Raw genomic sequence first — 12466 nt, 5'->3', positions numbered from 1 at the left:
CCTTTACCTCCTTGCTGTCAGCACCCAAAGGGCTGTGCTGCCCTGTGCTAGCGGGAACAGAGTGGTAATGGCCGTGGGGCCCTCCCACCATGCGGCACAGTCCCTTCACTTGCTCTGATTCATGCTTTTGGCAGAGGCTATCAGAGGGTGACTTTACAAGACTCTTTCCAGATCTTTATCTTGAATCAACACTTAGAAAGGCTTTTCTGTCATTTTACTTATTGGGTTGTAATCAAATAAGTCTATAGACTTCTGAAGGGAACTGCATAGGGTTAATTGGGTCAGGTTATACATACCTCATTCATCAACTGAGTTGCATACTTGAAATGCCTATTGATTGGACAATCGGCTTCATACTTGAAATCTGACTTTGTCCTTTCAAATATCTCCTTATACTTATACTAGAGAAAACAGAATGTGGTTAATAGATAGCAGGCTGTGATTATCTGAAGAATGAGTCATGCCTTTTATTTTACCATACAATTGTGATAATTTCCTCATAGAGTTAACAAGTAATTACTAAACGCTTACTCTGTCTCCCAAGGCAATGAAGGGGACAGCCACCTGGATTCCTTGAAAACTCACTCCAAAATATATTTTTTTCACTGAATGGATGACAAACAGATCTATTTTCCAAATTAGGTAAAAATCCAAATCAGTTCCTTCTTTGTTTCTATTTATTATAGTGATTAATTTGAAATAGTTTTTGGTAATTAATTAGATAATCATAATATTTTAAGGCAGGGATGGGCTAACATTTAGATCATCACCTATTTTTAAATGACCCCATGAACTAAGAGGCTTTTTAAAAAAATAATTGTAAACAAAGAATGTGTGACAGAATGAATGTGGCCCACAAAGTCTAAAATATTAACTATCTGGCTGGTTTAAGAAAAGTTTGCTGACTCCTATTTTAGAATTCAAAAGAAGCTAATCCAACAGCTTTATTTTGAAAATAGGAAAATGAGGCCATAAAAAACAGTTATTTGCCTCGAGTCACAGAAGTTTGTGGATTTGAATAATCGCATTTTAATCCTGAAGTGGTTCAGTGGTTGAGCATCCATGAATCAGGAGTCCAGGTTCGATTCCTGATCAGGACACATGCTCGGGTTGTGGGCTCGATCCCCAGCGTGGGGTGTGCAGGAGGCAGCCAATCAATGATTCTCTCTCACTATTGATGTTTCTATCCCTCCCCTCTCCCTTCCTCTCTGAAATCAATAAAAATATATTTTTTAAAAATAATCTCACTTTATATTCCACCATGTCAACTCTAATAGGGTGAATTACCCACAGACATATTAATAGGGAGGGAATTCTGGCAGACATATGAGTTGTTCTGAAATGACCATTTATCAAATTCAAATAAATTATATAACTAAATGATGACTATAGTCAATGAGGTCAGTACTAAAAAAATTTGAGATATGCCATTTTAGCAGAGCCCATCAGACAGTGGACAGTTCAGTATGTACTCCAACTACAGGGACTAGAAGCGAAGATCAGGGTGGAAATATGAAAAAGCTATATGCTCAGTGCTAATTCTCTCTGTGAGCACTGAAATACGTTAAACAGATGTGGCCATTCTCCTTGAGGAGTTATACCTTGCTGTAGAGAGTCTTGTTCTGTTCAGCCAGAGTGAAGTCGGGGGTATCATAGGCATAGCAACCAATTCCTTTAAGCCAGGTCAAATCTTCTTTGTATTTTACCTGGGAGAAGAACATCATCAAAGAGTTTTAAGAACCTATCTCCAAATAGCAGTAGGTTAGGATCGATACAAGTGGAACAAATAAAAGTTCTGACCACTGAGACATATAGGATAATAAAGTATCAAAACAATTATTTAAGAGAAGTTTCTAATAATACTTTTTTCCTGCTTATTTCATGGTGTATTATATTATATATGGACATTTATATTTTTAATACTAATTAAAACAATTAAAATGTAACAGGCGTACTTTCCTAGAGATTATATCGTGAACTTGGCAGATGTATTTTCCTATTGAAAGCTGACATTTCTTTCTAAGTGAGCATCGCTACCTGTCTTGATTGCTTCATGAAGTTGTCTCTTCAATTGACCAGAAAGAGGTTATTGCTTAGATGAAGTATATCACTTCCAGCCATGTAATATGATATAATACATTTGGGAGAAAAATTAGGTTATAAATTGGAATATATTTTTTCTCTCCTAAGTTGAAGTTCACTCATTTATCAATGAGTTTTATGATTTAAACATCCATACATAAGAACCAACATTGAGTCACGTGTTTAATCGGTTTTAGTGCAGTGTTTGATTCCCTAAGTCACATGGAGATATGAATTTATACATAAAAATGGAAGACTTGAAGACTCACATCACTGACTGCATCCGCGACTGCCCGGTGGTGGAAATGCTCTGGGCTATCAGGAATGGACCTCCAGATTCCCAGCTGGCTCATGTAGTTCTCCTTGTATTTCACCTGTGGGAAAAACACAAAGACAGGTATAACATCTGACCCAAAATTAATGTAAAAAAAGTCTACTTATTTCCAGAGAGTATTCGGGAAGGGAGGATACTTTTTGTTTGATTGGTTTTTAATCCTCACCCAAGGATATTTTCCCATTGATTTTTAGAGAGTGGAAGAGAAAGAGAAAGACAGAGAAATAGTGATGTGAGAGAAGCACATTGATTGGTTGCCTCCTGCATGAGCCCTGACAAAGGCCTAGACCAGGAAGAAGCCTGCAACCAAGATATGTGCCCTTGACCAGAATTGAACCCAGGACCCTTCTGTCCACAGGCCAATGCTTTATTCACTGAGGCAAACTGGCTAGGGCAAGGGAGGATTTTTTTAAAAAACTGATGGTGGCTTATCAAGCCTCATGCAAGTAGCTATATGGAAGGACGTACTTTACTGATGTCGTCTGTGACTCTGCGATGGTACACAATGTCCAGAGCATCCTTCACAGTGTGGTATTTCCCTTTGGTCTTTTCAAATGTTTCTTTGTAGCGTAGCTGGAAAGAGAAAACACACATGGATTATGAAAAACTACCCAGTTAAATAATTGAAGTCTTTTAAGCTTGAGGTTTCTCTCAGGTTTTCCCATGAATAAATTTAGGAGAGATTTAAAAACTGATTTCACATCCTGGAAGAGAAAAAGGACATGAGGAGGAACCTAATAAAATCTGAATAAATATAGAGTTTAGTGAATAATGTATTAATATTGACTCATTGGTTGTGACAAATATATGATGGTAATGTAAGGTGTTAACAACAGGGGAAACTAGGTCTAGTCTAGTTTAATTATCACAATTCTTATCCACATTCCACATATAAGAAAACAGTCTCAGAAAAAATTAGGTAAGGTATACAGAGTCAATCAGCAGGCAAATGACAGTATCAGGATTTTAACCATGTTTGGCTGACTCCAAGAACATGACTTTATCGGCAAGTAACAATTAGTTGTCAAGCATTCCCTAGGAAATGCTACCAAAGACTCACAAGAAAAGGCCATATTCTTCCTAGAAGAGCAATGAGAAGAGTTATAGGCTTTTTGCGTTACTTGTAGCTACTACTGGTATTGCCTAACTGGTATTGTTTGTGCCTATTTTTTTTTTAAGTTTTTGGATGTGGTGTTTCTTTTTTTCCTGCTCGGCTTGTGGGTCAGGACCTTGAACTATGAATATGAGTATAATCTTTTCTGTTTCTCAGATGCCTCAACCTCCGCTGTCCCTACCACATCAGAAGAAAGAAGGAAGGGAAACATACATCACTGGCGTTCCAGTAAGCCTTCTTGGCTCTGATGAGGACTGGTGTATCTGGAATTGGGGTGTACTTGTCCTTCATCTTTTCATACTGAATCTTGTACTTGTTCTAAGAAATAAAGATAGAAGAGAGAGAAAAAGTTAAGTTCAAGTGTTTTCATCCCTCACAATCTGCAACCATGTCACAGATCCACCCTAGGGACACAGTGTATTGTGCTCATTAGGAGAATGGCCTTACCTCCTGTTCTTGGTGCTGCTGAGCACCATTTATAGACATGAGCTCTCCTATCAGAGGCAGCAGGTGAAGGATTTAGCGAGCATTTTTTCTTTAGCCCAATGCCTCTGTGCCAAATTCCCAGCTTACCTCGCTGACCAGGTCCTTTACGTCTTTGGCATGCTTCAAGGCTGTGGTCTGGTTTCCAGCGTGATGATGGGGTCTCTCTTTGGTGGCAAGTTCAACATATAGATACTAAATAATCAGAATAGGTATCAGATGTTATAGAGATAAAACGTTTTTTAAAATTTAGCATTTAGTCTTCTCTATTCAGCAGGCGTGCACCTGTCGTCCTGTTTTTTTTGTTTTGTTTGTTTGTTATATGTGTTTCTGTTCATTTGTTTTTCTTTATGTCTCACATCTGGAAACACATATTTGCACTCCAGTTGTCTAATAACCTTATTGCTGAGTACAGTTTAATCTAAATCCATATAATAAAGAATGCAGATAGAAGAATAAGAGGATTCTGACAGAGCCTTCAACATATTTTTTTTCCATTTTTGCCTGAATGCATGAATTGTAATTTCATTTGTCTGTGGAAAATACATAGGTCCTACAGAATAAGTCAAGCAATTTATTTTCACTCCCTGGAGTCCACAGACTACTCATCCAATAACAAAAGTTGAATAGAACCAGAAAAGAAGACATGGCATTTACCTGCTCATGTAAAACAAACCATGGTTAGGATGGACCAGACAAATACTGCCTCTTGAAATTAATGGGCATGCAATTGCATCAAGGACAACCAAGTGTGAGAGGCTGCTACTGACCATGAGTGGTCAGACACACATAACCGCCTCCTGTGATGCCAGTGTGGCAGGTTTATGACTCTTTCTTTATTAACTTTAATAACTTTCTTTATTAACTTTACCTGACTCTGAAGCTTCTGCCCTCGCTTGGCTCTTAGAAGATCAGGTGTATCAGGAATTGAAGTGAAGATTGACTTCTGCTTCTTGCCTTTAGCTCTGTACACCAGCTGGACATAAAACAGTCATCACCATCATTTCTGCTCTGTGGACATGTTCTCTGCAGATGCCTTTATTATTTACTTCATGGAAGAAGCAGGGGCCATCCCACTGCAACAATTTCAGTTTCTTCCCAATAGACCAACATTTTATTTACCTCCCTGGGCTTCCTTTACTGTTTTCCCTCTTTTATCAAAATACACTCTGTAGCTTGTCCAAGATTCACGCCTCCTGCTGTGATCCTGGTTTCTTCTTACCTGTCCCTTCTAGGACCCAGTTCCAACAATTATCCCTTCCCTTCCCTGACCTTCAACCCTCCAGTTTTCCCAGCCCTCTCCCTTCATCTGCAAACAGAGTCAAGTCTCTCCTTTCATTTTCCAGCCTCTACCACTGACCTTGTTCCTCTTTTTTACAACCAAGCAGACTATGCGTTTGGTGGTTTTTTTTCCTTCTCAAACAGTTAATAGCAAATAAACAAAGAAAGGTACCACACTTGTCAGATACAAAATGACTTTTTGTCCATGTGCCTGTGCAATTAAAACAGATTTAGGTTCCCGATTGGGACAAAAGAAAAAACATGCAGAAAAAGGAGATTCTTTTTAAACGCATACTCCCTTGCTCCAAACTTGTAACATTTTTTTTAATCCTCTACACAAATTCTGTGATCAGGTCAGAAAAGCGACAAGGGCTCTTCTTGCCTTTTATAAGAAAACCATTAAAGTAAAATCCATAATTTTCTACATAGCACAATGTTCTTTTTCTTTCTTTTAATTTCTCAAGGCAACTGTCAGCTTCCCCTTAATCACTCCAATGAAATCACTCTCAATCTACACTAATAAAAGAGAAAGATGCAAATTGACCGTACCTTCTCAATGCCCACCAGCCAATCAGGAGTGAGTATGAAAATTAACCCAACAAAGATGGTGGGTTAATTTGCATATAAAGGCTCTGAGTGGCTGGGGGCGGGACACTTGCATTGTTGCCATGCAACGATGCAGGTGTGCCGCACCGCCACAGCCGTTCCGGGCCTCTGGGCAGCATGGGAAGGTGGAAAGGCGGCTCTGGCCGGAGCTAAGGCGGTGCCGGCAGCCAGGGGAAGGAAAGCCCATTCTTGCACAAATCTTCGTGCATCAGGCCTCTAGTAAGATTATAAAAAACTTTACAATTGCCAAATCCAAGAATGCTTCTCTGTAGCAACTGAAACCCTGAGCAGTTTCATTCCTGAGCATTCGCCTCTGCCTTCCATTCCACCATTCTCCCTCGGGGAGCAGCTTCCTTCTGTGGTTCTGCCCTCCCCAGGCTGCTATTCACCGAAGTCAAGGGTTGACCCTCAGTGCCAGGAGGACAGATGAAAATGATGGGCACTCAAATACATTGAAGTAGTTTGGAATTTGTTGAGCAGGAACAGAGCAGGGCACCAGTGAAGACTTTTCAAATGACACTACCACAATTAGGGTTCCTGATAGCAGGAATTAAAGAGAAATTTTTGAAATAAATTCATTTGGAAACTACAGCAATAGTGTAAGCTGGAGGGAGTTTCCAATCTATATAATCATGTAAACTCTCAGCAGTCCTGGTCCTAGGTAGAGCAAATATCAATATCCTCATCTTATTAAAAGGGGACAAAAGTAAGCTGAGGCAAAGTGAGATCTGTTGACTTTCTTAGACGTGGTGGCGACTCCGTAATTAAGGCAGAAAGAAGATCTTTGTCTCCTGTAGTTGCCTGAAAAACGCTCACTAAAGGAACACATCCTTACCTCACTCAGATGTGTCTTCAGTTCTTGCACTGTTCTGTATTCTGGAGTGTCAAGTACCACTTTGTATTTGTCTCGCATCTTCCTTGCATTATCAGTGTACAGGTAATTAGACTAACAACCAAAAACAGAACGAAAATAAAAGTTGAGTCATTCAAGGAACTGCATGTCGTGGTCACACATTGTCTTTCAAATGGCTGATATGTGCAAGTCAAGCTGAGCCTCCATGTGCCCTGGAGGCCTTCCCAGGCAGGGACAAAACAATTGTCATCTACCTAAGCTCATTACCTTGTTAGGAGTCATGGTCATGACTTGCTCAAGTGGGTTAATGTCAAATTTCCCCTTAAAAGTAGCTGTAGGCAAAGATTTTCTGCCCAGCTCCTTGAAGCCGTGTAGGGGTAGCCACGTGTTGTGAAGATGGGCGGGCACTCACCCAGAGCTTCCTCAGATGCCGGGAACGGACCATGTCAGGAGTGTCCATCAGGAAGCAGCCCATTCCCTTCAGGATCTGCAAGTCCTCTTTGTATTTAATCTGTGTGGCAAAAATAGAAATATAGCTGGTCGGGAGCAAATAGAAATCAAGAATAAATAAGACAGAGTAGTGAAGCTTTTTTTTTTACTGATATATCTTTCATTTTGATTCAACACATCCACCTTGTACTCTTAGTTTGTTTGCACGCAAGTAAATCACAGATTTTGAAATTTAAATCTCTAACCCTGATCTGAGAACACAGCTATTATTTTATGACTGCATTGATGGGAGAGGGGCTTAGATGGAATAAAGTGGTCTTTTAGGAGAAGGAAACATTCACGGAAGAAAAAGAAACAAATGGCAGCAGGAAGTTGCTTAAGGGGGTGGGAGCAGGGATGAGCAGGAAAAGATACTAATCATGAGCTGAAACAGAGGCCACCTAGAGAGTGAAGACTTGGTAATAATTCAGGGTTGCATGAAGAATGGCAGCCAGCAATTCTTGCATTTCCCAAGTGGTCCTCTTGCTACTGTTTCCAAAGCTGGTAAAATGTGGGGTCCTGCTTCCACACTATTTCACCTCCAAGCTGTACATTCAGTTGAGAGGTACTTAGAGGAAAAGACCGCTGGTCGGCTTCACTACTGAAGGAAGCCATCCTCTTTGTAACAGTCTCCCAGAAAGACCCTATGAGATGCTTACGTCACTGGTGATGTCTCCCACGTAACGGCAATGGAGCACTTGGGGTGTGTATGGCAGTGAGATCATGTGACCCTGCATCTTGAAGAAGTCTGATTTGTAGATCAGCTAAAGAAAAAAGTGTCCAGAAAAACACATATTAGTGACTGAATGGCTGAAAGTCACCCCTGGGTTCCCTGGCCTGTCTTCTCTCCTAAAATAATACACACCTCACTGACAGCCTCTTGTGTCTTCTTGACTTGGCGGAGTTCAGGTGTGTCAGGGGTTGTGTGGATCTTATCTTTGAGTTTGTGGTACAGTTGTCGATACAGCCTCTACATTGGAAGAAACACCATTTCAGGTGGTCAATGTGGGATACTTACTGATCAATAAGCAAATATCAATATTTTCTCCACAGAATTCACATTCACAGTACCTCACTGGTAACATTGTTGACCCTCCGGACATTGACAAATGGAACATCATTGGGGCCAAGTGTGTACCCATTTGCCTTGAGGTGTTCATAAACTTCCTTGTACTTGAACTGCAAAAGCAAAGTCAGAATGAGATTACTGATGGGTAAACGAAGAGCAGGGTTACATTTCTCAAATCGAAAAGAGCTGTCACTTGTATTTGAAAATTAGTCTCTAAGCATTAAGTATAAGGAAAAGTCATTGACAAAATTTCAATAATAATCAGAGTCTAGAAAATTATTTTGTTGGCTAGTAAAGCCAGATCCAGAAAGGAATAAAATTCAAGGTTGCTTAGATGAAATCTGTTTGTATGCAGTTATGCAAAATGAAAAAATCCTATATTTTTTGCCACAATATGGCTAGTAAATTAGGAAATGCAAAGAAAAAATAAGAGACTAAAGATTGATGGATGGTTTTACAGATTGATATTGGATTCTCACTGGCCAGCAGATTTGATACACAGAACTCTGAATGGCAACCTGGAAGGGAGAGCTTATTCTCCAGCTGATGGCTTATTTATGGGTCTGGTTTGAAGGCCAGTCACTGGGATAGATTCAACTTACCTAGGCCTTGTCCTTTGGGTAAATGGTATGAAGTCCCAACCTGGCACTTTTGAAAAGTGGAGAAGGTGGGTGCCTGAGCTAACTCCAGGGCAAGGTACAGGTAGTGAGAAGCTATCTACCCCTCTGAGCTTTCTATGAAATGGTACAAAGGGTAAATAGTGAGGCAAGTACCAGCGCCAGCAGCCCGACAAAAAGTTCTTTCTATTCACAGAAATATACAGGGATGTTATATCTTTTTCTTAAATATATTTTTATTGATTTCAGAGAGGAAGGGAGAGGGAGAAAGAGATAGAAACATCAATGATGAGAGAGAATTATTGATCTGCTGCCTCTTGCATGCCCCCTACAGGGAATTGAGCCCACAACCGGGGCATGTGCCCTTGACTGGAATTGAATCTAGGACCCTTCAGTCCGCAGGCTGACGCCCTATCTACTGAGCCAAACTGGCTAGGGCTGTTATATCTTTTTCAATGACACACTGCAGAAGGAAGACAATACCACTGCCACACATCAGTAGTGACGGTATGATTTAAATTTCCAGTACATGGCTTGGGATTGTCGAGGATGCTCTGTGCTAAGGCTAGCAGGAGTAGAAGCATCCTGGCAGCCATGAGCCCAGAGCCAAGGTAACTGAATCGCACAGATGTAATCCCACAGGAGTCCTATGCTAACGTACTGGGCTGTGCAGACACTGCTGACCTAAAGGAGCCAGCCAGTTCACAGCACCGCAGGGAAATGTGCTGTCTCCCCTGCTCTGCTCCTATCATTGTATCATGTTGAACCTTCAGGGTGGGACTGGGGGGATGAGAACAGGCTATTCATGAATATTAGTGCCCCCTCTCACTTCAGACCCCATCTCAATGAGGAGGAGAGCACTCACATAACTGCTCATGTACTGGGTGTCCTTGGAGTGTTTGAAGTGCGGAGTGTCGACCGGAAGCCTGTATCCGGTAGGCAGGGAGCGCTTGCCCGCATCTCGGTACAGATTCTGCCGAATGAGGAAGAACGGGTTAAATGACATCTACATTTAATAACTGATCTCAGTTAAACAAGTCACCTCCTGCTCATGTTAGGTTTTCAATTAGATACTTAAAGTACTATGCTTACTGAATTAATTTCAGAAAGAAATTAAATAAGCTCTAAGAGGCAATTAATCAAATTACTCTTATTGTTTTTTTAAAAAGAGAGCAATGAATGCAGAGACTTATAGAAATTAATTCTTCTGTGCTTCTTAACATATGCCCAGTTGACTGCCTGGTAACTAGCAAGAATTAGGGTTAAATAGAGAAAATAGTCTACCAAGTGCCACCTCTGTTCTTCACCACACTCTCAGGTGATATTCAAGTTGCCACCAATCTTGAAGACAGTCATAGTTATAAAGCACATCTTTGGAATCCTATCTCTCACTCCCCCACTCCGCCGCCGCCCGCCCCGCCGTTAAACACAGCATTAATGTCAGACTATGAAGCGAGCAGGATGCTCATATTCCTGGCAGAAGGTGGAAGGAATTTCTGTGACCTTAAATAGTCTGTCTCTCAGAGGAACTATAGGAATAAGAACAGTATTTAAAATATTAAAAACCAAATTATTCCTAACAGTCAACATAGGAGGGTAGCAATGAAGGCTGAGACCAAAGGTGCACCATCAGGTAACACAGAATAGAGATCTTACATGTGGAGTGGAGTCCACATTCTTTCCTTGTCTGAGTTTCAACAGCAATTTCTAGCTTTATCTCTTATTGTTAATAATCTTTTGTGATCATATGCCTTGTCTTTGTCATCTTGGTTTTAAGCTTTTTGAGAGCAGAAATAGTAGATTGGCCCTCTTCTTTGTAACCTGTAAACATTGCTGCAAAAATGCCCATTGCATGCTTAGAAAGAGCTGGCCAGCCAAGAAGGAAGACAGGCTATGCGCTGTTTTTTGTTTTTTCATAACTCATGTGAGTGGAACAGCATGTACAATATGGAACAGCATTTACAATGTACAAGGTCAGGCTGAGAAGATGCCCACGCTGAGGTGCTTCAACAGAGGCCAATGACCCGGCCTTTGTAAGTGGCATCCAGGACACCTGCCAGGCACTTTGTAGAGTTTTCACAGCTCACCTCACTCTGGAGCTTGTATGCGTGAAGAGCCCGGTCCAGATCCACGGTTTTTGTAGTTGGAGCCACTTTGCCTCTGACACTGTGCACGTAGTCGTAGTGGTAGACAGCCTGGTGCAGAGAGAAGCAGAGTGCGCTGATTCAGACTCTGGCAGCATTGTTAGAAAGAAGCAATGTAAAAGGAAACCCAAGTTTCTTTCTCTCTTTCTCTTTTTATTTTTTTAAAGGAAGGGTAGCTTGCATCCCTTTGCCTGAAGAATTCTATCTGATATGTGACTGTGCCTTGTTCAATAAGATCAGAGCCAGGGTGTGGCCCCAGACTGAGAAATAAGTGGAAGAGTTGGCTCAGTCATTGAAGAGGAAGAGTGGCCATTTTAGCACTACAAGTTCAAAAATAATAGGTCTCAATGTTCTAAGTCATTGGTGGGATAGTTTTATTTATTAACCTGTGGGGTTAATTAAAAAAAAAAAAAGCAACTTTGTGTTTGTTGTTCCTGCTCTATAGCAGGCACCGTAGTGGGTGCTTTTCATCCATTGTCTCATTGTACGGATAAGGATGCTGAGACCTGGAGGACTAAGTGCTTTTCCTAAGCCTCATTGATTAGTAGAGGCTGGACTCCTTCCACACCTCTAACGTCAGAGCCTTCTTCCTTCTCATTCTACTTAATTAGCTTGCTCTAATTTATTAGAAGATCTAGACCTGCTCTTGATACAAGGATACAAAAAGCAATTTTGGAAGCTTTAAAACAAGCATTGTATAGCCTTAGATCACTTACAACCCCACCCCAGGGAGTTACCTGAACCCATTAGGTTTTAGGAAACAAGAGCAGAATCTTTTTTTATTTTTCAACTACAGTTCACGTTCAATATTATTCTTTATTAGTTTCCGGTGAAGAGCAGAATCTTAAGTACTTCCTTCCCCAGTGAGAAAAAGCCAGGCACTGCCCAGGCGTGGTGTTTACCACGTCTGCTTGAATGGCAGCCCCTGTCTTTATCACTGGCCACAATAACAGCCCCGATGGGCACTTACGTCACTTATTTGTTTCCCGCTTTGGACAGCCTGGACATAGACTGGAGTATCCATGACCAACTTGTAGTCATTCCTTGTTTTCTTCACATGAGCTTGGTACTTGATCTGCCGAGAGGAAGAAAATAAGCCTGTGTTAGACCATTCATTATATCGGAAATTGCTGGTTTTCACAGCAGTTTTGGTTGTTTTTTAACTCCTGGCATTTATATTCACCAGCATTTATTCACTAGACCAGGCTGTGTTTAAAGTTTATGACAGTCAGCATAATCAATGCTTATGGTCATATGGGACTTCTAGGTGTTTTGACAATTGCTCTTCTAGGAATATTTGTTTTCTTACAAAAATCTTGAATACAGTATTGATCTTCCTAGCAAATCCTCTCTTTGCCAATAGATCCCGTCTATAGCATCACAAACTCCTAACA

The 12466-nt window shown here is 40.8% G+C and overlaps 1 protein-coding gene across 1 annotated transcript in view; it reads right to left on the bottom strand.

Annotated features, from left to right (window-relative positions):
• The window catches only part of NEB (nebulin), a 198051-nt gene that overhangs the window by 46212 nt on the left and 139373 nt on the right, over positions 1-12466 (bottom strand). Inside the window, exons 112-126 of the mRNA XM_080669929.1 lie at positions 12043-12147; positions 11016-11123; positions 9794-9901; positions 8314-8421; positions 8108-8212; positions 7902-8006; positions 7166-7264; positions 6736-6846; positions 4885-4989; positions 4104-4208; positions 3744-3848; positions 2885-2989; positions 2352-2456; positions 1602-1706; positions 297-401 (exon numbers count right to left, since the gene is read on the bottom strand). Coding sequence (XP_080526055.1) covers positions 297-401; positions 1602-1706; positions 2352-2456; positions 2885-2989; positions 3744-3848; positions 4104-4208; positions 4885-4989; positions 6736-6846; positions 7166-7264; positions 7902-8006; positions 8108-8212; positions 8314-8421; positions 9794-9901; positions 11016-11123; positions 12043-12147 — 1584 coding nt within the window. The remainder of the gene's footprint in view (positions 1-296; positions 402-1601; positions 1707-2351; positions 2457-2884; positions 2990-3743; positions 3849-4103; positions 4209-4884; positions 4990-6735; positions 6847-7165; positions 7265-7901; positions 8007-8107; positions 8213-8313; positions 8422-9793; positions 9902-11015; positions 11124-12042; positions 12148-12466) is intronic.

The sequence above is a fragment of the Plecotus auritus genome, assembly GCF_963455305.1.
Source record: "Plecotus auritus genome assembly, chromosome: 5".
In the NCBI taxonomy this organism is placed as follows: domain Eukaryota; kingdom Metazoa; phylum Chordata; class Mammalia; order Chiroptera; family Vespertilionidae; genus Plecotus; species Plecotus auritus.
The sequence above is the reverse complement of the archived record's forward strand: the minus strand, read 5'-3'. Positions and strand labels throughout refer to the sequence as shown.